We start from the raw sequence: 25815 nt of genomic DNA, 5'->3' as shown, positions 1-25815 counted from the left end.
ACGTGAACTTTCGACCAATGGTACAAAGTTCCTCATAGAGTTACGTTTTGTTAGTGGTCGAGAATTGCGTTTAAACGCGCGTTTCACAAGTGCGACTGGAGTTTAGCTGAATCTTTATATAAACGCCAGCGCTTGAATTTAGATCTTTGGTTGGTGAAAAATATACTGTGGAAAAAAGATTAACATTCTTCACTAATTAAAGTTTTATGTCGAGCACTGTCGCCTGTATTAGGATTCAGTTATGGTTGGTATGAAACGTAACGGAAATTGAAACATTGACGAAAACAATGTAGTAATAAAACAGATGGGAACACTCCTCTACTACGGATGTGAGAAATGTAAAGCTCACTTCGACGGCAGGACGTCAGTTCGATCTTTTCATAACAGGCGGCGCTCGGAGCGCGTCAAGGCCTGACTTTAATGGGATAGATCCGTTGTATATAAATATTTATCACTTAAAAAATTTAACAGCTGTAATATGAATAACAGCTGTAATAAAAAATTTAACAGCTGAATCGGCGGTCTGGGAGAATGGCGCCACACCCCTTTTTCATATTCTGAATTAGAAGAAAAGTTAAATCGGTACGATGGGGGTCCCAAGTGCATTTGCATGCAATACAAACAAAACTATTTAATCTGAAACATTCCCTATCTAGAATATCTTTTCCCCATTCTCATGAAAAAAAATGAAATTACTAAATTGTGCTCTAACCTGTGAAAGGGTCGAACTATGGATAGTAAAGTGGTTTTTTTTTGTGAAACAAACACTAATACACGCAAAACGAGGCTGTTTTTATCACTCTGTTTATCTCTTTTAATATGAACAATTTATTAATCAATTTATTAATATAAAAAAAAAACGATTACTGCTAGGTAGGTTTTAAATAAGAGATTGTTTAACCAGTTCGTTGTGGCAAAGAAATTATCGAAAAAAATAGTCATCTCCGCACTTCAAATCGAACTATTTTATGCTTTTCCTATCAAAATAAGTAATACATGGTAATAATACATTTTTGTCGTTTAAAGATTGCCGCAGCCCGGTCTTGATTAGAGTCCCTCTAGTCAGAGTCCGGCCAACGGTGGGGCTTGTTAGTGATTGGCTCCGCCATATTGTGGGCTCTTTCCGGAATAGAATGGTGTGTGTGAATACGTGTATGGGAGAGATTCGCATTGTGTAGTGTGGGTAGCGTTAAGCCCTGTACGGCGGATTGCCTGTACTTGGCGCGAGACTCGACCGAGTCTCGCGCAATGTCATGGTGGCGCCAAACAAGCCCTTAATATGGCGTCCCTTCCGGGTGTTGGCCAGTCTCTTACTAGAGGGACTAGTCTTGATGCGACAGTTCCGCGCTCAGGTGGCCATTGTTGAAACCAGCATCGGTATGTTCGCTTGAGCGTCAGTTACGGCAGTGAATGCTCTCACCGAGTTTATTACTTACTGCATTAAACTGCATCGTTCTGTCGAACCAGTCAAAATAAGTGTGCAGCTCTTTTAAAGCTCAGAAGGAAAGGAAGAAAGGTATTTTAAAGCTGCGTGACAGACAATATGTATCAAATGCCACTGTTTTCCTACAATGATAGGGCATTTAAATTTTGCTTAACAAATTTGCCAGATAATGTGAGTGAGGAGATTACAAAAATGATTTTGGTAAGGAATATCTTTTACTAGAGGATATTGCGCCCTTTTCATTAAGTAATTTGAAATGTTTTAGATAAGCTATATTTTTAATTGTAATAGATTATGTTTGTAGTGTGTGACAATGAATGATATTATTATGTTCAATACGATAAATGTTAAGTTTCATGTATTTTCATTATTTTTTGAATTGTAAGTTTTTTTCTTAGGATAATGGGGGTGAAATAGTAGATACTGATGATCCTCTAGCAATCAACTTCACTGTCCCTGATAATTACGTTCCTGGGAAGGTCATGTACGATGTTCAATTTATTAAGGATTGTGTGATGTGGAAAGAAATTGGAGATCTTCATAAATACAAGTAAGCTATTGAAAAACTGCAGTGCTACTTTCATCTTAATATATATCTGAAAACCTGATACCTAATATTTAGGCTCGGTCCAAGAAAGGCATATGACGGATGCATTATGTCAATATTTTTGTATGGAAGTCCATCATGCATGTAGTAAGTGATAATTGATTAAAATTAGTTTTAATTTATCATTATGGTATTTTATATTAAAGTTGTTACAGTAGGTGTGTCAGTAATCCATGTCCTCAAAACAACATCTGTTCAAGTTGTGGATCTAGGTATGTTTCTGGAAGGGATATGAAATTTCGAACATATTTCATTGAATGAAATACTATAATATATATGTTTCATGTTCGGTACATTTTTTTAAAACAGAAATACTTTTGAAATTCTGGATCTAAATTATTCACCGATGCCATCAAAAAACGCTTCTGATGAGTGGAGAGTGATAACATCAAATACATTATATAAAAAGGGTTTCAGTGATGCTAAAAAATCTTTGAAATCTGTTAGTAGAAAGCACCCCAGTCTCCTTCAAGATGAAACTGAGGTACACATCTTAGTAAAAATACTCAACTTTCAAATTTCTTAGCATCTTATTAAATATACTGTAAAATTAAATAGGTTTCTCCTAAATTAAAAAAATTACAAACAAATGGTAATGCATCGTCTCAGGAAGTATCTTCCATATATAAGACAGTAGAACACTTGATTAATTATTCTCCTGACAGTAATTTATTATTAACGCAAGCAACACAGGATGGAATTGACAAGTTGCATACTGATACTGAAAGCAGAACAATTGTAACACAGCAGGCGATAGAAATAGATCAATTAGACTCAGACAGTCAAAGATCTGTTAAAAGAGCTGTTGATCATGCAAAACATAAATCACATCATGATACATCTGAAATTATTCGTATGTCATCTGATAGCAAATCAGATCAGTTATGGAATTTGGAGAAAAAATTTTCAGTATTGCAATGTGGTAATGCATATAAAATCTCCAATTTACCAGATGTGGAACTTATTCGAGTAGTCAATACCTCTGCGAAAGAACATGAGAGTTATATAAAAGATGAAAGTAAAAAGAAAGCAGAAAAAGATGTTTTGGTAACATATAAATTGAAAAGTCATGAACAAGAAAAAAAAGAATTTGAGGAAACTTCAGTATCGAGTATTATCAAGAATAGTTTAAAATCTAGAGCAAGAACTAATGCAAAATGTAATAAAGACCTTTGTAATAATGATGAAGGACGATCATTATATTTGATTAATCCATTTTTTATGTCGTATATAGCTGCAAGAAAATGGTCGAGAGTATCTAGTGAAGAAGAGGAATCTCCCAGATCAAATAATGGGAAAGATCATGATAGATGCGATTGTGGAGAAAGAAAAAGAAAGATATCTAGAAAAGACAAAGAGAAATCTGAGACCTCACTTATAAAAAGAGAGTATTGTAAGAGTAAGTTGTCATCTGGCAGTAACATAGATGTATTAGCAATTAATGATACTAATAAGAAGGGAAAGAAATTTAAGAAACGGAAGCTTTATGATTCACATGAAGAAAAGAATTCTCTTTGTGCAAGAAAAAGCACAAACTTAATTGCTGATCTAAATAATCCTGATGATATTTGTATTAGTGAAATAAGTAAAATCCGGTCACCATTACGTAGTAATTCGAAGAGTCTTAAACCTTTTACAACTTTGTAACATACTATCCTTAATTATATTCCAATTTTACAGTACCACAATGCAAGAACAACCTACCAACATGTAATGCATCTGTTGATGGAAATCCAACGTTAAATAAAGATCCACAATCGAATGAGGATTCCACTGGTTCGGTTACAGATCCTGAGGGTATTTTCAGTGATGAAGCAAATCGTATTCTGAGACCTCGTACGGCATTGCCGAATAAATCATATGTAGTGTCCAGTGATGATTCTGATGATGTTAATGAACCTGCTAGACTTAAGAACACTAAGTCACGTATTAAAAAAGATAATAGCGAGGATGAAGATCCGACTGTATTTATCTCGGAGTCGGAAATCAGGTGAAGAATCAAAGTTTATTTTTGTCAATATATTTTTTACTATTTTATTTTATTACTAATATTTTTTTTTTATTAGCGATGATTCTGACGCGGTGCATCATATTAAGGTCAAGGATGAGAGCAATAATGCATCGTATTGCCCCGTGCGGTAAATATGTTCGCTTTCTGTGTAAAATTGCGCAGCAATATTTTTTATCAATTACGGTTATCATAACGTACAAATAGTATTAATGAATCAAATCATTTCTGTTTTGTAATTAGATCCAAATTGAATATCAATTCTGAAAAAAATGGAAAGTCTATTAAGACAAATCTCAATCTTCAGGAGTGGTTGACATGGGCCAAACATAAAGCTCAAAATTTAGCAGCACCACGAACGTAATTATTAAATAACTATATTATTTAAACTTTGTATATAACTGTAATTAATATTTTATTGTAACTGTGACCAGGAGAAACTTTGCGAAATGGGAAAAATTGCATATGTTGATCTTCTTGATTGAGAATGACTTCATAGACCATGCTAAAGGTCTTGACGTCTGGCATCATATGATTCAACGAGAGGTAATGTTGTCGACTGATCGATTTCTATTCAATATACGATTAAATAGAAATACTTTATATTACATTATTAAACATGTAATTACTACATTATTTAAAAATATAATTTTATTTTCAGGACTGTGGTCAACGGACAAAAATGTCATTACAAAATCACTTTATAAAGTATATACTTCCCTGTATCGAAGAGTTTCGCTTGCCTAAGGATATAGAAACAAAATTTTTAACTCTCCGAAATATAAAAGATCATTAGTTGAATCTTGTATTTTTGTATATATTGCCAAATTACATTTCTCTATTTTCAAACGTCATGTATTACGTTATGGAGTATTGACTATGTGCATACGTAGACAGGTCCGATATCAATGCCATCAATTTTTTTCCACGATGTTTTCTGCTGGACTTTCTGTTTGTTTATTCACTGAAATATGTTTAGATGTGGGATCTGCATTCGTAGGCACGTAGTGAATAATTACATTCTTTTTTACTTACCCTGCCGTGAAAAAGTTCAGGCGCGCTTTATTCTCTGATGACGTTCCAAAAATAGGGACTAATCTAACCTATTCACACGGGAACATTAGTCACGTGAGCATCTAACTGATTGAATGAAAATACATTTTTGTTTTTGCAAAAATCTATCATCTGGAAAAAGTAGTTTATATTGCACTCATGGTGCGTACGTTAAGTTGTTAAAAATAAAGATCAGAACTTGAACTTAAAAGCAATTTTAATGTAATACGAATATTTTATTATTAATAATGGTGTATATTAAAGTTATACGTCAAGTTGTTAGTGGTCATCATTTTTATTTCATCTCACAAAAACTTTGTCATTTATGTGACGTGTTCTTACTTAGTAGCAAAGTTACCTCATATCTCAGTGATAAACGTGATTTCGTGTAGACTTAAAGTTCAATCGCGAAAACAGTTTTTATGTCCATTGTCCTAGTAACTTAACATGAAAACAATCCGGATCACTTCGTCACACAGTTTACGTCTTGCATTAATTACATATCGATTACGTTTTATGATTGTGTTATCGTGTACGTTTCACATGATAAAAAAACTTTCTTCCATCTTCTTATCCACTCCGAGTTGGTTTTGCAATGTTAATGGTCCTAATTAAAACTGATAATTATTTTCATTCAACTGTAGATTGCAAAGTTATCAGCATTTTCTCATCATCTGGATGTATTGTGCCTATAGTTGTATAACAGTTTCTTTTGCAATAATACAAAAATTATCGAAAATACGTAAAAAAACCAACAAATGCATCAAAATTACTGAGGAGCTATTTGTCAATTTTTTTTCCATGTCGCCGCAACGGTGGTTTTATCAGTGAAAATAAATGATTCGAATGTAAAATTGATAACGAGAAAATGCAGTCAGTCGGAACATCAATTTCTCGTTAATCTGTCAATCCCACAATATTGCAGCGACGTATATTATATTTGTCGATACATAAAATTTAAAATAAATCCATAGGAAGAGATATTTTTTTTTGACGTAATTCGAATTTTCAAAAGTAACACTGTGTATCCTGTTCGACGTGTATCCTGATATCTAAAATTTTGATATCATTAATTTTTTACTAGCACAATTAGAATTTTTTGAACACATCTTAACAGAAGCATTGGTAACGAATTATAAAAACGTCATTTATGCTCATCGTAAAATTGTGCTTTTATTTATTATCAATCTGCCATCAAAATAAAAATTTTTATTTCGACCGTCACGTGGGAATTGCGTGCTTGTCGAATTTCCGTATACTGCTTAGCGTAAGTCATCACATCCGACGAGTTGAGCAAAGAGTATTTTTTTTTCTTTATTTTTAATAGTGACTGAACGTGCATCGAGAACTTATTAATGAAAATTCATTAGCACTCACCATTAGTTTTTCAGTTTATGTTTTTGTATTATTGCAATATCGTGCAGGCTTGTTTGTGATATAGTGCAACCTTCTTTAGGTAACGATGATACCCTTTCATCTCGCTCTCTAACACATAATAATATAATAAACAAACTTTTGTCCACGGTCAGTTTATTATCTATCGATAACATTAATGTCAGCGCCTTTATTAATTGCCATAATAAATATATAATGGAAAATTGATGTGTAAAAGATATACGTATAGTGTTTAATCAATAGTAGAAAATCAATAAATCTTTATCAATTAAATTCCTGTTGGCAGATATATATCTTGAAATAATTTTCTAACTATTTTTAACATTGTCAATTCCAGTGGACTTAAAAGCATTGACATTAACGCTACTTAAGTTTACCCAATTCGACACTATTTTCGGTTGCCCTTTTCCTATACCAATAATCTCAAACTTTCCTTTATCCCACCGACAATAATGATCGTTACTTATTTTTGCTTCATGACAATATCAATTATATACAAATTTTTTATTATTTCTTTCACGTCCAATACTTTCGACGTCAGTGACGCATGTTCACTAATTCCCCTCCAACTCACTTTCCGTCAATGCTGCCATCACCGTTCGAACTAAAAGTCCCATTCACAGCGTTCATTTACACCTTTTTAATTTAATTTAATAATTTATGGGAATTCATAGTCGCCATCGAGTTCGCGAATACTCGTCGTAAAATCTATTGGCGACTGGATCGATTGCACTAAATTATGATTACCCCATTATTTACAAAGTATGCCGTACATTCATTATTAAAAGTCTGGTTAAAATATACGTTAACCTGTAACGTCTCGATTAGTGCAAACTTTTTCTCTAGGCGTTTCTGTAAGGGGAAAAAAAAAGAAAGAAATACGAGGTTTTGAAATTTCACATCGTTTACACAGTTGAATCAACCTTCGTCGTCCGGATCATCCCGATTATACGATTACTGGAAGTATTTTGATAATCGTTATCAACGACGCGTTAAGTAGACAGTCCGTTGCCAGTTAATTGCTGGAATTGGTAGCACTGATTATGATAAAGTCATTGAACCAAGACGATAAACGTAGTAATGATTACAAACTTCGAAAAAAAAAAGAATTTGGAAATTACTACTCCTCAAATCAATTCCATCAGATATATCGAAATTATTCGAAATCTCAATATTGTACAAAGTCGATAAATAAAAATTTACAAAAATAACTGACATAAATAAAACTACCCAATTTCATATCCCGAGTTTTCAATTGACCGCAAAAGGATCTACCCTTATCCGCACTGTCAAAAATACACCCAAGTTACGAAATAACGTTCACTGGCAGTTAATCAGACTGTAAAGTATTAAAGTCAACGTCAAGTGTTGTATACGTTATACATGAATTTTGTACACTATACGAACAATTAACGTAATTGAATCGAATCGTTACGAACAACAAAACGATTGAAAACGCAATGTAGCATAATACTTCCATCCGCAATTAGAAAACCAAAGGCCGATCGTACAGCGAGCGTCCTGGTTTTGGATGAGAGACAACATCCCCTAACAACACGCACTCGATTTCGCACCTGACGTAAAGTTTCTAAACGTTTCAAATGCGCGCGCGCACGCGTCGTCATCATCCCCTAAAGTCAGACCCTGAGTTCCTCCATTATCTGTTGATGATTGTGTCCTTTCTTCAAAGTACCGCCACCGACCATCGCCATGCTTTCTTGCTGTAGTTGATTGGGACTGATGATAAGATTTTGTCCAGTTTTTCCTGGTTTCGTGTTCTTCGGCGGTGGCGGTGGCATTGGCACGTGACAAGAATTATTTTGCAAATCCGCAAATTCAGGGGGCGGTATATGCTGAATGTGATGTCTCTCCGTTTTCGTTTCCAACTCTCCGCAAATGTTGTTTGGCATTTGACCATTTTCTTGACGCTTCTTCGGACAGTTGTGCTGATTCTTGTCGCGCTGGTAATAAACACCCGCGAAGATGAGAACGTTCAGGATCAGGAGACTGCAGCCTATTGCTATCGTTACACTTAGAGCTGTTGAATACGCGGCGAAACCATCTTCTGGTTGTGACGTAGCTTCCTCGACGGCTAATTCGCTTGGGAGAGCCGTGGACGTGTTGTGAACTTTTTCTGTGGTTAATTCAAGCGTTGTCGGTTTTGTGGTTGTTGGTATCCTTTGGATAAATCTGGGCGGCACCTGAATTAAGACAAATAAATTCATATTGGCTATATAATTGAAATAAGACTTTACAGGAAATATAGAATCATCTTAAAATTCACACCTGTTCTGCATCCAGCAGGTGATGAGATCTTGGGACGTCGTCAGATCCTGGTTTGTGAAGATCAGGTACCAGGTTTAGCCAGAAAGACAATCTGTGTGCTCTATAATGATTCTTCAGTTTGGATTTTATATCTGTAAGAAAAATGTAGTAATAATTTATCAACGACAACATTGCGTATAATTGCTGCTCTGATTGAATCGAAATTAAATATTTGTTTTTAATCTTATGGCAATGATAAAAAATAAATTAATCATAAAAAGGACTTTCTCAATTCCTCCCTATTTCTCATTAATGATATTCCGTTTGATAATTATGGAGAAATTGAATCATGAAAATGAATGGGGATGAACATTCTTCACTAATTGCTATCAGCGAGCGATATTAAAGCCATGAGGAGATTGGGGTTGAAAGGATACAAGGGTAGTCGTCTTGTACACTTAAATAGGTACTTATAAATTGGAGTAAGAAGGGTAGGACGTATCCAGGTGCGTCAATATAGATAAAAAAAATAAAAATGGAGGTAAGACGTCGTCTAGAGGGTTGGAAAGTAAAGGCGAGATGGTAGTGAAGCTTAGGGAGATGATATGAAAGGATGGTGGTAGGATTGACTATGATAGCGTAGAGGGGATGATAAGAGGGAGAATCTGGTGAGTCGGAAAAAAAAAGAGGGCGCCGCGACCGTCATTATACGTCAGTTTATTCGTAGGGGTGAGGTGGTTGGTAGACACCTTTTATTCCTTAAGGTAATGGACATATCAACGAGGGTTTTTCGAATTTCGAGAATTTTGATCCCAATCCCACGTAGCTAACTTTTAGACAGGAAAAATGAACCTGAATTCCCAAGTTCTGTGCCACTTTCAGTTCTCAAAGGGTATTTAACTGAGCCCGCAAGATAGGGGGCACTTTTCAAAGCTCTTCAGGCAAAGGATTATAATTGGTAAAATACCTATACTGAGGTATTTCTTATGCACGGCTTCATAGGCAGTCCATTCAATATTCTTCAATTTGGTGCGCTCAGGCCGTGAACCCGGTGGTCCAGGATCTGGAGTCCCCTCGTTAGGGTTCCTAAATAAGATTAATTACTGTTAAATAAGAACTTCTAGTATAAGTGTAAATATTATGTTTTTACCATCCAAGTAAAATTGCTCACCCGGTACGTGCGAAGTTGGTGAAGTACAGTATGACGCTTTCTGACAGGGCCAGTTCAGCTCTCGTGTAATTCTTGGGCCAGTGAGCAAGACCACCAACCAATGGTGCACCAAACAGGTAGGGCAACTCTTCGCCGTGAATACAACCCTGCCGCTGTAACGAGAGCAAAGTTCTTTTAAATTAAAGATACCAAATAATTATAATAAATAATTCCGATAAACTTTTTCGCATTTTTTATTACCCTCAATTTTGATACGATTAGGGGAATTTAAAAAAAATATAATTTACACTTTTTTTTCTTAAATTGTATAAGCCAGTCTTTTTGATTTTATTTTTTTTTGAAATTTTAAATCCACCCATTCACAGCTTCCATAACACATGGTACAATATCGCAGTGAGTGAGGTATTGATGGTATTTTAACGACACGGACGACGCTCGTATCTCAAAGAAAAAGCTTTTCCTCCCGCTCCGGTTTCTACCGAAGATATTCAGACCAAGACTGCAGAGAGCAAGTGTGATATGTGTTCCTGCTCGACTGGTTGACTACTTGCCATCTAACATCAGGCTTCTCTACTTCCACCACTTGACTGAACGTTTGACTGAGCGAGGGATTTTCCAAGTGCGCTTCGACCTATTCTACCATCCTATTCTCACATTTGATCCCAAGGACACGGCCGGAGCTCTAGAATTCTTACTAATGCAAAAGTCTCACACCGCTTCGACGTCCTCTTGAAAGGACTAGCCGTCTCCTTTGTACGTGCGATGACTTTTCATTTATTTCCTCAAGTTAATCCGGCATCTCTTCTCGCACCTTCGATTCCATCCAACGTACAGTTCGCCCATGAAGTATCAAATAGACGAAGCCGCGAAAGCGACTCGACTACGTGAGTCGAATATTCTAGACCACAAGAGACTCTTCTTCCCATAAGGACCAGATGGTCGAGTCCTATGTGATACGTTGAAGAAAGATCGAGATACGTAATTGCTAGGACTATATGAAAAAAATAAGAGAACGCATGGGTACCGCCGAGACATTAAATAACCTAGAAAAAAAAGAAAAAAATACCTGAGACAGGAAACGGGTTCGATCGTTCTTTGTCGAATATAATGGCGAAAGATATTCACTTATATCCTATATGAGTAAAGTATGTCATGGAATCTTAAAGGCGGATCCCGTAATATCAATGTCGGATCCTCGTCAAGTTTCACGCACACGTTCCTGAATTATTAAGTCGCGTCTTGCTAAACGACCTTCTAATATTTTGAAAAATCCTGCGGGGGGATGCCATTGTCGAATGATTTAGTAGGGATACTTTAGTCAAATGATTTAAGGTCTCATTCTCTCTTTCTCTTCCCATTCTTCCTTACTCATTCTCTTTTATATCCACGGACGTTCTGAGCCAGTGGAAGTAATATATACGTGTCCGAGGGTGGTCCTTCCTAGCAGCCACTTGGCTTCCTGTCCCTTTGAACGAAGGGAGGAACCTGCCATTGGCTTCTCGACCCTTCCGAATGATTCCTAACACTCGGCGAGCCAGCGCACGCGGTCGAAGGAAGGACTAGAAAATTGCTTTACCCTTACCAGGACCTTTGAAAATACTTGGACTATCGTCGCCATATACCCATGGTATATCCCGTTGGCTTGGACAATTTATAGAGGGGAAAAATTCTCTAGCTGCCATGGACAGCTGGATTTGTTCTTTTTTTTATTTCCCCTTCTCTCGGCTATCTTCCCACATGAACTGCCTCGAAGCTCGTTGATTTTTCGCTTTACCTTTGATTCAGCGTCGCTCACACGGTCGAGTCCTGGCTTTGAATTTTGGACATTTCACAAGGCTATAGGAAGTTACACTGGCCTGTTATATCGACTGTCAAGATATCAGGTTGAAACCCAAGCTATACGTTACAATTATATCTTGTGCATCCGAACGATTCGTATCATTTGACATTTTTATGTCTCCTTCATATAGGTACGTAGGCTTTAATATGCAGTAAAAATTTATTGAACTAAAATTTCAATTTATGCATACCCTCGTGTACCGTTTGAGTCTCTTTGAAAAATAGTACTTAACGTTTACTTAACGTTGGACTTCTTTCAATTACTTTTTAGTAGCTGTATCGTGGACGTGGAAATGCGAAACTTACTCTTTGCAGAATTCAAGAGGTATTCCTATGCAAAGTAAACCATGAGAGCGTTATAGTAGGTAGGGGTGACGGTAGATCAGTCAGTAGAACATGGCACAGGTTTAACTTCAAAAAAGAGTCTCTAGTAAAAAAGTGAAAATGGAAATATTCGTGGCTACCAGTGCACACGTGGATTCGTACCACTCGTACTAGTTTACATGCACGTGTACATTGTATACAGAAAGCCTGAAACCGCATGTGTTTAAATAGAAAATTTCAAATAAACTTTCCACAGATTTAGCTACAAAAAAAAAACCCATATACGATAATATACGCAGACACAGTTTATGACTCTTTGAAATTTCGTACACACGCGTTTAATGTATGAATATCTAACGAAGATAAAAAGTAACTTCTCGAATCTCTCGGGTTAAGCTAAAATTACCTAAGTCGTGTGTAGCTCTATATTATTTAACATCGCTTATTCTGTCTAGAGATTTTGTTAACGATACGTTAGAATTCTTCAATTAATTATTAACTACCTAAGGAAAGAACTTTAATACAGTTACAATGAACGGTAACAAGCCAGACTATATAACAGTAACTGTATATTATTTTCTTATGTCTTACAATAACTAACCATGCTATTGGATTATATGACTTTTATCCATTTGTGATAAAAATAAGCTTAGAGAATAATGTCCTTAGAATCAATCTACGTGATTCGACATCGCTAACCAGTTATATCCTTTAGCACACACGGGTTATCGCACCTCGTTGGCTGACGTAAAATCGATATTCTAAATTTAAAGTCGTGCCAATACCCCTGAAGCGATGTCTGCCTTTGATGGTTACTTGGCACCGCGTTTACGCGCTTAACCGTTACTTCGATCAGTCGACCGTACCTTGAGTGCTGGAATATATTATATAATTTCTTACTAAATGCATCCCCATTTAGAGTGAAAATATCGCCATGCAAAAACATATAGCTACACGTACAAGTTACGTAGACAAGGGCTATCCGTAACGTGGACTATCCGTCTAAAATGTTTTTTTTTTCTTCACAACATTGTCAGTTACTACAGTAAAGTTTCAGGACTGAGCGTTCGCGTTCAAATAGTTTAGGTGGATGATCGTTAATCTTGTACGCGTAGGGCCTCTTGGCAATTAATCAACTAGTGATGCATATGCACGTGGCGACGCATAAATCCTCCACGTGTAGCACGTATAATTATAGATTAAATTTCATTCAAAGTTTCAACCGCCTAAGCAAGGTAAAGTCTGGTGTTGGATTCCCAGGAGAAGTTTCACGAATCAGATACTGTATAAGTAATAACTATATATCAGTCCTTTGGGGCGTTTCTCGAACAGCAAGTATACTGTGTATATATCCAGCACCCCTCTTCTCCAGTTTTACCCGGAAACGAGGAAATTAGCTGGGAAATAATCGTGGCGATGGTTCCGTTGTGGGAAAAATTTTCCATCGCCAACGATTCGAGGAAAAAAGTATAAATTTTCTAACTGGTCCCAGTTTCAGGATGAGAACTTGCCAAGCGATGGAACGTAATTAAACTTGGTTTAACTGGGCGTTCAGGATGAGTCTCTCAGTTAGAGAAAAGAGAGTGTATTACCTGTGTGTGATAATATCGTTGTAATCATGTAGTTTATTCTCTTTAGTTAAAGATACTTAAAAACATACCTGAGGATAGTCACCGAATTTCGTTTGATAGTCAAACACGTAGAGGTAGGAGTTCCTGTGCGATTGACTGTGAAGATCCGCGGTTCTCGTTGCCGGGGCAACTGTGTTTGCATCTGCCAAGGCCTCTAGTGTTTCGTCTCTAAATTAAAAAAAAAGTACTCTTCGATGTAATTCGTATATTCATAAATAAGGTTTGAGGTATTACCTAATATTTACAGGATGCTGAACCGGCCTCTCCCAGTCAGTATACTCGTTGATAATCGTCGCCAGAATTTCCGGTTGATGATACGTGTAAGTATTGCGTACAAATTCGCGCAATATTTTCGTTCTCCTATCAGCCTCGATACCATACTGAGCATCTTCGGCAGTCAACGAGAAGTAGGCCTCGGATCTTACGACGCCAACCATAAGATCGTATCTGCGTTAGTAAGAGACAAAGAGATTATATAAAAAAGTTATGATAAGTTTATAGGATTTTACGATTACTTTTTTTTCTCATTTCGCCAGTTTTTTTCTTTAATTACAAGCAAAAGCAATATCCTGATATCGGAGGCATTTGCCCCTAGGTTTCCCCGTGTATTTAATGTCGAGGCCGTTGTTGGACGTAATTTTTCGTTTTTTCGCAATTCGAACACAGTCCAGTCTCTCGCTGGCTATAAAGCCCCGTAATGAGTTTCGAGTTTACATCCTCCGATTCTATATTTGTTATTTGGACGAATCCTCGTATCTCACCAGCGAAAACAAGCAAACACTTTTTACCTTTACGCGCGTGTATCCAACTATATTGGTACATTGGTGCATAGGTTGAGATGGGAGTAACCTTATACCACTGTAACTATACCGAGTACATTCATATAGTATGAACAAGCGCATACACGCTCTATGGTGGATATTCGGTTTTCTTTTGAAATATTAAAGCAAATATTATGGCTCTACAATCGCGCTGATAGCCTTTGGCTATTTTCAGAAAATGATACAAAAATAACGGTGTGACAGGGAATAGCGTGTACGAGCTTATCGCTGACGAGTTTCAACGTTTAGCCTATGAGGTGTGACACGTTGAAATTGATGCAATAACAATTTTTTAAAATTCAATTTAATTTAACAACTCTAGATATTGTCTGTTAAAATTGGATTTTTAGCATATAACCCATTTAGGGTTAAATGATTGTATACGAGGAAGGACTGAGAACGTTATAGAAGATATTAAATTATTGAGAAATATTCAACGCTTCGAGCATGAAATGTGATTTGGACTTGACGAGACCAACTGCGCTTTCGGTCAGAAGTTTAGAGAGAAGTTAGCGCGACGATCGCTTGGGTAATACAATTTTAGTATATTAATTAAAACACGAGGAATATTGCATTTTCTCGAGTATTCGCTGGAGTATAGAGCAATAATCGAAATTACGAATAATTTGTAAGTGACGGATATGGAAAAGTCTTGAATTTGTATAATCAGGACTGATAAATTTGAGCCACGAGTATAACTGTCTCTCTCTTACATATCCAAGTCCCGATAAGTATGTCTCTCTCGCGCTCAGGGGAGGTATAGCAAATTACAAAATACAAGCAATCAACTCTGGGCTTATTCTCTGATTGATCGATCAGCTGATACCAAACGATGACTGATTAAAACAATAGCGGTAGTCGAAACTAATTAGTACACCTGAACGTAACAGCCTTGCGAATATGCTTTTTGAATAAATTATACGGTCTGTCGAATAAAACGTGGGTGACCACCTGAAATTTTCCACGCGTCCGCTGCTCACTCAGAAGGTAAATATAAAGCATGATATTATGTGAAATTTCTATAGGAATGTTAAAATCACAACGATCCAGGCAGCGATTTCACATTCGTGCAAGTAAATAGGTAGGTAGGTACGTGGTCAGATACCGGAAGAGCAATTCCATGATTTTGCGGATAATTGCACGTCCGATTACTTTCCCAGAGATATTTGCCTAGTGTAATAGCGCTTATTAACTTTTACGACTGTACTTGGATTCCTGTATCACGGGGTAGCTCCATTGGGTCATTCGGGTGAGATCGGCTTGGATCGGTGTTTTTACGGTGCACCCGTAGCAGCTCGCAACCCTTGTCGTACCTACTTACCTAACCTTACGAGAAACACTACCCCTGTACTTTCATTTGATTTTTGTCGTTATCACAAAATTGTATACATTAACGCAACTCGTGACCCTGAGAATTTTCGTACATCCCCGTGTCCCTATACTCTTTCATCACTCTTTGCAATTTCTCTTTCTATGAATATTCACCCTCTTTTTCAAACAAATATTCTTGCATTATAAGTTTTTTTTTGTTCTGAGAGGGATGCTATCGTAAGTATGGGACATGATATATTTGAGCAGGGCGTGTTCGTGACGTGCCAATTTTTTATCCGTTTTTCGATTCTTTGACTGGGGGGGTTAGTTCGAGTTAAATACGTAGTTCGATCGTATCTTCTAGTTTTGGTTCCCTTTCTGTTTTTCGATGACTATTTAAGGTCTGAACAAATTTACTTCAAGATAAAATTGCACGGTTCCAATACTATTCAATATGATACAATTGGTATAGTAATAACGATGCTAACAGGTCAGAGAATTGTGTACAATAAAATAGTACCAACAACCCTTTACCGACAGAGATTTCATGGATTTCATGAAGCGCATGGCAGTGGAAATCTCAACTGTTATTTAAGTTTACTGAGTAGGTATACAGTTACCTTGACAATTTCGCCACCACGTCTTTCCTCAATAGTATACTGTTGAGCGTGTTTATCGTGTCGACCTGTAGAGTGAAATCCTGATCCTCAGGATCCCCAGGATCAATAACAACCCCATCTATACTGGGTCCGAATGCGGGAGCAAATTCCAAACCACGTACTGGTACAGAAACCAGTGCATTCAATGGAACATCCCTTAAGCAGCGTAGCAGTGTCTGTGGATCACCTGCTGTCTGAAAAAAAAAGAATCAAGATAAAGTAACACTGCCATATATTTTCTATTATTATAATCAACAATATTTTTCCAAACAATTCTCCATTAGAAATCTTAAAATCTCAAACATCTATTTAGTGAAGTCCTTAACATTCTTTTATATCAAATTCAGATTACACGTCAATCCTGACATATAGTTAACTCAGCCAATGACAATCATAGAGATGTAGACACGTAAATGAATGATCCAAGGCAGGGCTGGTAGAACCGCGTAGAACACAAGGGAGGTCAACTGCCTGTAGGAAGCATTAGGGATATTCAGAAATACGGGTTTATTTCGGGTATGGGAAGTTAGCCTCCCATAACTCGAAAATTCTGGTTCCGTTGTTTGTTCTGGGTTGTTCTAAGTTTGTTCTATAATGTTCCAAAAAAACTAGTTTCTCAATTGAAATTTGTAGCGGTGAGGCGGGAAAAACAGTTTTTTACCGGAAACCCCCATTTATGAAAAATCAAACGTTTTTTAGTTGTTCCAAGTTGTTATAGTTGTTCTAAATATTGTTCCAAAATATTATTACCGCTAAGTGAAGAATACTCGAATGGGATCAAAAAAACATTTTTACATATAAAATCGTTCTACATTCTATAGTTCCGATTTCGAATCTTGTTCTACATTGTTCTAAGTTAGTTGCTATTATCCGATCGCTATACAAATCGAGAACAATCATCGATAGACCCAGAACCTAGGAAAACCTAGAAAAACCTAAAATAACCTAGAAAAACCTAAGAAAACCTAAAACAACTTAGAAAAATCTAGGAAAACCTAGAACAAGCTGGAACAACCTGGAATAACCTGGAAATCGCTTGAAATGGTCCTATATCCACATGCTATTCTGAGAGCGTTCGTCCTCCTCAGCTTTTCCAGTGTTCCCTGCTTTTACGTATCTGTCCTACCTGAGCAGCCTGGAACAACCTGGAATAACCTGGAAATCGCTTGAAATGGTCCTATATCCACATGCTATTCTGAGAGCGTTCGTCCTCCTCAGCTTTTCCAGTGTTCCCTGCTTTTACGTATCTGTCCTACCTGAGCAGCCTGGAACAACCTGGAGCAACCTACGACAACCTACGAAAACCTACGAAAACCTACGAAAACCTACGAAAGCCTACGAAAACCTACGAAATCCTACGAAAACCTAAAAAACCTACGAGAACCTAGAACAAGCAGGAATAACCTGGACGTCGTTCGAAATGATCCTATATCCACATGCTATTCTCAGAGCGTTCGTCCTCCTCAGCTTTTCCAGTGTTTCCCTGGTTATACTTGTCTGTCCTACCTGATAAACCTGGAACAACCCAGAAAAGCCAAGAACAACCTGGAAAAATCTAGAACAAGCTGGAGAAACAAAAAAAAAATTTCATTTTCCGTAAATGAGGGATTCCTGTAAGAAACTGTTTTTTGCGCATCACCGTTACAAATTTCAATTGAGAAACTTATTTTTCTGGAACGATATAGAACAAACGTAGAACAACTCAGAACAAACAACGAAATCGGGATTTTCGAGTTATGGGGGGCTATCTTCCCGGACCCGTGTATTTCACAGAAATACACGTAGTAGGCAGATACGGTCTATGGTCTGTGCATAATTGTTCAGAAAATTATAGAATCATCAACGATTGTTCATCAGGTGAACAAGCTCACCCTGGAAGCACGAGCAAGTTGTGAGCAAGGGTTAAGCATGTTGATTTCTGAATACTGCTGGACCGTGTTTGAATCATTTAATTATAATATTATTATTATTATCAATGATACTCACTGCTGAACAATTTAAATGTTTAGCCACTTGCATTGCGTAATTGGCTGCACCCCTGATCAATGCCCATGGTGATAGCGCACTACCGGACATGAGGATTCCACGATGAAAAAGTAATCCTGAAAATAAAAAATTGATATCTGATATCTGAGTGCATATTGCAGTACGTGGTATATACGTATATAATATGGATGCATCAGCTTCTGTCTAGACTGGTATAAGGAATCCTGAATTTTATTTATAACATTCTGGGTGACTGAAGTCATATGTATTCCACGTATTGACACGTCATACCGTAAAGTCGTATGATATCCACGTTCCTGAGATATATTAAATTGCAAGTGTCGTGGTCAATATGCGTATGGTATAAATTTACTATACATACCCACGTTATAAAATTCAAAAGAAAGATAACGTTACAGTATAAACTTGTACGTATTTTAATGCTTTGTATTCGGCATGTAACGTAATACTTGTTATCTTGTAGAAAATTCAGATTGAAGATTTGAATTCAACTTCGCAAAGTTGATGAATATAAAATACAATATTATCGAGAAAGGAGAGACGTATTTGTTGTGATTGTGAAACATGGTATAATGAGTACTATGCTGTATCTCCGAGTAGCAAGACGCTAAAGTATATTAGGTTATGCAACTGTCTTAACCTAATATTAAAAATACAAGAATATAAAGCGCGGGTTATTTGAAATTCCATAAAGTTATATATAATTCTTGTTATTTGGTATACTGTTTTCTTCTCAATGACAGTTGCCTTAATTGAAATTGTTGGAAGCTCCAAGAAGGCTCTTGGATGTAGTTTCCTCTGGTAACACAGGTGGTTGCATCTAATGATACGACGCAATGATAATAATGCTGTTGGTCCTTCCGAGTTTCATGTTGATTTGATTGCCCGCTGGATGCGTTCGGTTCCATTACTAGATAACATGTAAACCGTACAACGTGGAAGTACTGTCGTTCCCGTGCAGCAGGATACTGGGACGCTTACGTGAAATTGGGCACAGCACAAATGGGGTTGGCCGCTTTGGCAGATCGTTGCTAATACTGATTCTGTTTGGTCTGCCACTTGATAGAGAGTTTCGAGCCGGCGGCTAGGACCGCTCCGTTTAAATTGCACCTACGCGAGGATTAAATTCGATCAATTAGATAGAAAGGGATTCTAGTTCCCTATATACTTTTACTATAGAGCATCATGAGAGCGAGGGGTAATGGATCAGGAATTCCGCCATTAAATCGAAATTTGTAACAGTGCTTATTTTTTTCACTTAACCTATGTCAATTATCAATTTACTTTTTTCTCACGATTATACATAAATTTTATATAAACGATATTGAACTTGGTTCATGGCTAATAATATTCGCATTGCTGTGATATCAGGATATCCCATCCATTTACGGTTTTATATAAATTACAAAAATGGAGGGAAACACGTATCCTCTTTAGGACACATTGGAAGGTAGCACCTGTCTTAAATTATCTGTCAAAGATCTTGACGTGAGTTTCGCTGGTGGAAGTTGATCGAGGAAGTCGTGCGATACCTGTCACGTAGAGAAATGGCGAATCATTTTTTTTCCATCCGTTTTTTCACCGATCTCCTTTCTTTTTCCTTAGTGCGTTCAGTAGTATCGTCTTCGTTACTGTTTTTACGGTGCCCGTGTTCTCACTGGGGCACGGTGATCCCGTGCCAGAAAAAGGAAGAACATATAAAAAAAAGAGGTAAGGAAAAAATAAAAAAAAGCTAGTTTACCGGCGCATCCCTTTTATCGCTGTCTCACGGCTGGGATATCTCGGCGTAGATGCAGCAAAGGATAAACAGCGACAGGAAGGTCCACATTTTTCCAGAATGAATATATCTCTCGCTCGAGTTAGCCAGTGCTTCTGCAAATGCTTTGCGAGCTCCCGGCGTCAGCTTTGCGGTTCACCACCCTCCGACTCTCATCCCCTCATCTACCCTCTGACACTTTAATCTTGGATATTCCGTTAGTTATTTCTAGTCTTGGCGGTTAAAGGGGTTAACCCGACGTGACGTTAATTATTCAAGGATACGTGGATACGATATGCTCTAAGTCCTGGTTGTGTTAAAAAAAAAACCCCATAGTGAAAGTCGACGGGGCATGATGAAGAGGGTAACACAAAAAAATCCCATGACACCGGTACCGTGTGACTTTATCAAAATTTTCTGAAAACACGATCAAGAGTGTAAAAATGATCGGAGTAAAGAAATTTTGATAAATAATCATAATCATACGTACTGTCAGGCACGGCGTGGCTGGTCATCAGGAAGTTGACGCAAGCAGATCCCGTACCGTGGCCAATAAGAGTGACGTTACCAGGATCCCCGCCGAAGTAGCCAATGTTCTCCTGGACCCAGTGCAATGCTGCGATTTGATCCATCAGCCCGTAATTAGCCGGAGATCTCAAGTGCGAATCGGTGTTCGCATTCAGGAAGCCTGCAACCCAGAGCATCGACTTACGATTATTCTAGGATCTGGTTAATCCTACTTGGATTCCCTGACGGTGGCGCCACCTGGCTAACAGGAAAGCCTCGACGACAGCCCTCTTGGCAGACACGAATCGATTTCGAGTCTAGTGGAATCGTTTCCATAGACAGTCCTGTAGCTGCATTTAAATACATTTGAATTTTTACCCGTCGATGACGTAAACTCGTTTCGCGCATTCTATAACAAGTAGATTTACTACTGCCTACCAGAAATCACAGGATTCGTGTGGCAAGATGAATTGAAGAAAAAGGAGGTGGCGTCTTCGCGAGAAGACAGTGCGGGCTCTCTTACGGTAAGAAAGGAGGAAAGAACTTTGTCCATTTACGGTGACAGCTGTCGTACGTGAACGGAAGTCGAAGCGAGCTAGATTTCCGTAGAACTTTATTGTTGGCTGAAACGAATAATACCAAAGGGAAGTTCTAGGATCGAATTCGCTTATATTTTTCAATTGGCAAACGCAATATACATAACACCGTCAGGAAAAATATTTCTATTCGGTCTGTCGTCGAGCTGCCCTTACTGAAGGGGTGTAATTCCTGACGTGTATTATTATTAACCACTAATAAATCGATAAAGTTTACATAAACATGACGGTATACGATATCAATCGATGACGTACTAATATTTATAGCAGGTCATATATCTACTGGTTCGGGCAGGGCCTTCAAAAGAGGGATGGATGCTGCATGGACGCATTTCTCTACCCCTCGTGATTCGCTACGAGTGGCAACAAGGATATTGCTCTTAGATATATGTTGTATATATATATACAGCAGATCTGTGTAATATATAGTTTGTAATATTGACGACACGGGGGATCTGAATTCCTGAAGGGGGAAGACACACCACGGCTTAACTAGGATCTTGGATATTTATTTTCTTCCTACTACAAACTCCAGTATTTTCCACTTTACTGTATATAGCATCTCCTGCTTCCTCGCTCTCTTACATTAGTTTACTGTCAATGTATAGATTTTATTCATTGTCTTCTGTCTCTATCTACAGTCAACCTGACTAACTGGAAAAACGATAAGGGCACGGTCTTGCGTGCAACTCAAATTGAGGGAAGGTGCCAATTGTCTTTGACTGTTGAAGATAAAAAAGTTTCTTCCACTAGCGTGTTTCCTGTTTTATAGTACTATTTCAGGGTTGAGAATCCAGTGCTTGAGGTTCGCTATTTCTTAATGCCGTAGGGGTCGCTCGATTTTCCTTCCGAGTTTTATCGTCCTGATGGCTCCTAGTCGCGGCCAGGACTTTTATAAAACCGTTGTCCCATCCGTCACTGGCACCCTTAATAAACTTCTTGAGCGCGGCTTCCATTGGACTCACGTTAAGACCCATCTTTTTCGGACATTTTCTCTCTTTTTCTTAAGCTGACAAACGCCCGGGCATCCAGGCTCTGCTGGATTTTTGGCTGCGATCTTAGAAAAAGCGTCTAACCGCTTTCAGTATGCTTAGAGGGTACGCTAGTACCAATTGTTATATACATGTGTATAAAATTAAATTTACTTCATTGAATCATGCATAACGGACCTTACTAGCGAAAATAGACTTTCAGTAATTTTTCGTATGAAAATAGTACAGTAACGGTACGTTGGCTGTGTCAATGTTAAAGTATTTCGAAACGTTTAGTGTTAGGTGAAGGCTTGCATTATAACTAATGAAAATAATTGAAAAAAAAACAAAGCTCGGGTTTCATTGTGATGTTTTTTAAAAAATAATTTTATCGAACAGTGCATGTAAATATATCGGTTTTTATTTATGCCGTTGGAATTAGAGGAGGTATCATAAATTATGGATACTTAAGAATTCTATCAATTAGGGAAAGCGGAGATACAACACTCTAAGGGTATACCATCTGGGTAGAAGACGCGGGGACGGGGATATGGATAGTTATTATAAAACGATGAAGGTAGCTTGAAAGCGTGTTACAAAGGGGAAAGAGAGTTGGAATTTGCTAGCGTAAAATTATCATGGAATTACAGCGAGCTCTCTCGTCTCAAGTGTCCTTACGCGGGGAATACAATTTCGAAATGAGGAGTGTAATGGGAAGGAAAGTATGCAGGAAAAAAATTGGTACTAACCGGTACACAATTGTATGAAGATACGTTCACCGTGTATATTTTTCACAATGTATATCCTTTTTCCTCTTTTACGAAAAAAAATTGTACAAGCAAATTACGCTCGCATCCGTTCGTAATTTCATTTTAAATTACTTTCCTACGATCGATGAAAAATTCGTTTTCGTGTGAATCACCCGAGGTTGTTTTTTTGCAAAATTTATTTTTGGTTTTATGTCAAATTTGTGATAAAAAAATTATTGTACAAACGATCGTACGATTAAATTCAGATTCAGCCAGGAAATCCCTCGAAAAGATGACGGGATATGTTTTCGTTTTTGAATTAAACTTGCGTCTGCAGTGTGTCGAGTATCGGTTGAGTTTTCGCGAACCACGTGTATTTCCGTGACAATGAAACCCCTTGGAATATTTATGTTATGAAGTTTTTCCAACGTTCGAATCGCGTTCATTGTTTTACTAGGTTGCGTTCGCCGTTACATTTACGACGCGATAATTTACGAGCGTACGCGGTTTTACTCGAAAATCCAGAAAGCCAGAGGAAACTCTAGAAACGTGCACTCGAGGATAGAGGAACCCGCTTACCAGTCGTATGGCTCGTACTTATTTTGTATATATCACTGCGACTGGTAGAACGTGGCCGTACGTAATACACTACAAGTAGACGCGCACAGTGAGGCGTGCCATTCCGTCACTCCTTGGGGAAAGATATTACATTTTCGTTTTTCATCACGACTGGAATTTCCCCGTTGAAAATAAGTGGTTCGCTTCAGGTAACGTGGCACGGAGTCAAGAATTTTAGTCCGCCGAAACGGAAGACTTCCTCGTAATGAGTTTCCTATTAGATTTCGTTTGCCGAGGTTGCCAGAGGAGAAACTTTACGATAAGTTTTCGATCCATTTTAGTCCGCTGCGTCCTTACCTTCCGAGCGACTATCTACCTTACCGACTGATTCGAATTTACATTGTAAGGTTACGATAACTGTCATTATTCTCCGCTACGCTCTTGTGACACTCTTACGAATTTCTTTGCATCCCTTAATGATCACGAAGCGTATCAGGATATTCTATGCTCTTTCGATTGGTCTTATATTGGAGGTAAGAACTTACCGAGAATTCCCAGTCGGTAATTTATGGTGACAACCACGACGCCGCCGTAGCTAGCCAGGACGCTTCCGTCGTAAGGATTTCCGCTGCTCCATTCGTAACTCTCACCGTGGACGAACACGATTACAGGATACCTTCTGCTACCGCCGTCCCTCGCACCGGCTGCCAACAATAAGAGGATGAACAGATAATTAGAGGTAGGCATTAATAAAATTACAGTAATGGCTTTGTTCTTAGTCGCGACTCTTTCAATTCTCTTTTTATTCCGATTTGTCACGATTGCTATCGTAATACCAACAAATGGTAGTATAAGTAGAGTATTAATCAATGATTTCCATGATAACCATATTCCCTGGTACGGGCTAGTCGTATTATCAGATTTCAAATGACAGATACAAACATAACCTATTTCTATCATGTCGTTTAACTACGGAAGATAATTCCATCGTTAGATTATAAAATGGTTTTGTGTCGAACAGTTTGAAACGGAATCATAGTAATACTGTCAACTTTTTTTTTTCATCAGTCAGCATCAGATTCTGATATATAGCAGTCATACTATATACGACAAGTATAAAGTAATGGTAAAACTTAAGGAAAGCTTCGACTTCATAAATGTCCAAAGACGCGTATCGATTCTAACCTAATTCGATGTAATATCAGTAATTTCTAACAGTGATAAATTCGATGCTAATAGGTATTGTTTATATTTCTTAACGGTGTCAGGTAAGCTTCTGTAGGTACTGAAGACTCAAAAGGTGGGTATCTTGAAACAAAGTACTTTATGCATACATCGTTAATAAAAATTTCTTTAAAAATATAACTTATCCAGTATATAACTATATTTACGAGTTCTCACTATCATTAATCTTTGTCTCCGTCTTTTAGTTTTTGTCGACTCAACGGACGTTATCAAAAGTTCAATAATCAAACGGCGACTGTTGGTACGTTGTGAGGGATTTTGTAAAATGATTAATATTCAAAATGTCCTGACACACGCGTGCATCTGTCGTGGCTTCAATTTATCGTATGCCCATACGAGTACATGTACCTACCTACATGCGATCTAACTAGTCTCCCGTAACCTGGCTATAGCACGGTTAGTATGTTCTATAGCACCATAGTGGAAGCGTAGTTAGACTATCGCGAACATGAGTATGACGTCTGATTTGTTGAATTATGGACATCGTCCGTTCACCATAACGCGAACCATGCATATTAGCATGGTATCAACTTGATATAGGTACTCTTGCGTTACGTAATGAACCTTCTTTACGGCGCTCGAGTTACCGCTTATTTTATTCATAACATATAAAGCGCCTTTTTCAGTGCGTTATCACAGGGCAGGATAACGATGGAAGGTAGCTTTTGACAAAGGCAATTCGAAGTTCAGCGCAAGAGTGGATTTTCGTTTTTTTTCAACTGACGCTGCATATCAGCGAAAACCTTACGTAAACGGATACGTCAGAGACAGTGACAAGTAAACATTTTGTAAATACTTGTCAGCATCTTGAGTCGTTTGAAAACAGAAAAAAGTCGATATTCAATTCGCCCGTTATAACGGGGCGAGGGGGGGGGGGGAGGGGATGGTAAATTATTTT

At 37.7% G+C, this 25815-nt stretch overlaps 2 protein-coding genes across 7 annotated transcripts in view; one reads left to right on the top strand and one right to left on the bottom strand.

Moving 5' to 3' along the window:
* Positions 1–1309: 1309 nt before the first annotated feature.
* On the top strand, positions 1310–4920 carry LOC107264352. Of its 3 annotated transcripts, none has more exons than XM_015732527.2 (12): positions 1310–1516; positions 1843–1994; positions 2067–2138; positions 2207–2263; positions 2361–2535; positions 2610–3210; positions 3286–3450; positions 3732–4041; positions 4118–4189; positions 4303–4419; positions 4494–4605; positions 4721–4920. In XM_015732527.2, the coding sequence occupies exons 2-12, from the start codon at positions 1927–1929 to the stop codon at positions 4853–4855; spliced, it is 1884 nt and encodes a 627-aa protein (XP_015588013.1). In that variant the 5' UTR covers positions 1310–1516; positions 1843–1926; the 3' UTR covers positions 4856–4920. The 3 variants fall into 3 exon arrangements, with proteins under 3 accessions (XP_015588013.1, XP_015588014.1, XP_015588012.1); XM_015732528.2 differs by having other exon boundaries at positions 1310–1645; positions 2083–2138; XM_015732526.2 differs by having other exon boundaries at positions 1310–1645.
* A 2063-nt stretch (positions 4921–6983) lies between these two features.
* The window catches only part of LOC107264351 (neuroligin-4, Y-linked), a 144785-nt gene continuing 125953 nt past the window's right edge, over positions 6984–25815 (bottom strand). For all 4 annotated transcript variants that reach the window (XM_025081202.1, XM_015732525.2, XM_025081204.1 and 1 more), the window contains 10 exons: positions 24218–24376; positions 20782–20979; positions 18515–18630; positions 16490–16722; positions 13972–14184; positions 13767–13905; positions 9944–10095; positions 9740–9858; positions 8794–8924; positions 6984–8708 (listed from right to left, as the gene is read on the bottom strand). In XM_025081202.1, coding sequence (XP_024936970.1) covers positions 8145–8708; positions 8794–8924; positions 9740–9858; positions 9944–10095; positions 13767–13905; positions 13972–14184; positions 16490–16722; positions 18515–18630; positions 20782–20979; positions 24218–24376 — 2024 coding nt within the window. In that variant the 3' untranslated portion in view covers positions 6984–8144. The remainder of the gene's footprint in view (positions 8709–8793; positions 8925–9739; positions 9859–9943; positions 10096–13766; positions 13906–13971; positions 14185–16489; positions 16723–18514; positions 18631–20781; positions 20980–24217; positions 24377–25815) is intronic.

The sequence above is a fragment of the Cephus cinctus genome, unplaced genomic scaffold (genome assembly GCF_000341935.2).
Source record: "Cephus cinctus unplaced genomic scaffold, Ccin1 Ccin1_scaffold0168, whole genome shotgun sequence".
In the NCBI taxonomy this organism is placed as follows: Eukaryota; Metazoa; Arthropoda; class Insecta; order Hymenoptera; family Cephidae; genus Cephus; species Cephus cinctus.
This window is presented reverse-complemented; position numbering and strand designations above follow the sequence as displayed.

Bases quoted from the DNA above. Each gene is read 5' to 3' on its own strand.
- LOC107264352 (XM_015732526.2), top strand. From the start codon at position 1,544: ATGTATCAAATGCCACTGTTTTCCTACAATGATAGGGCATTTAAATTT. The intron at 1,995-2,066 runs GTAAGCTATTGA...CCTAATATTTAG, and splicing joins GGAGATCTTCATAAATACAA to GCTCGGTCCAAGAAAGGCAT. The intron at 4,042-4,117 runs GTGAAGAATCAA...TTTTTTTATTAG, and splicing joins ATCTCGGAGTCGGAAATCAG to CGATGATTCTGACGCGGTGC.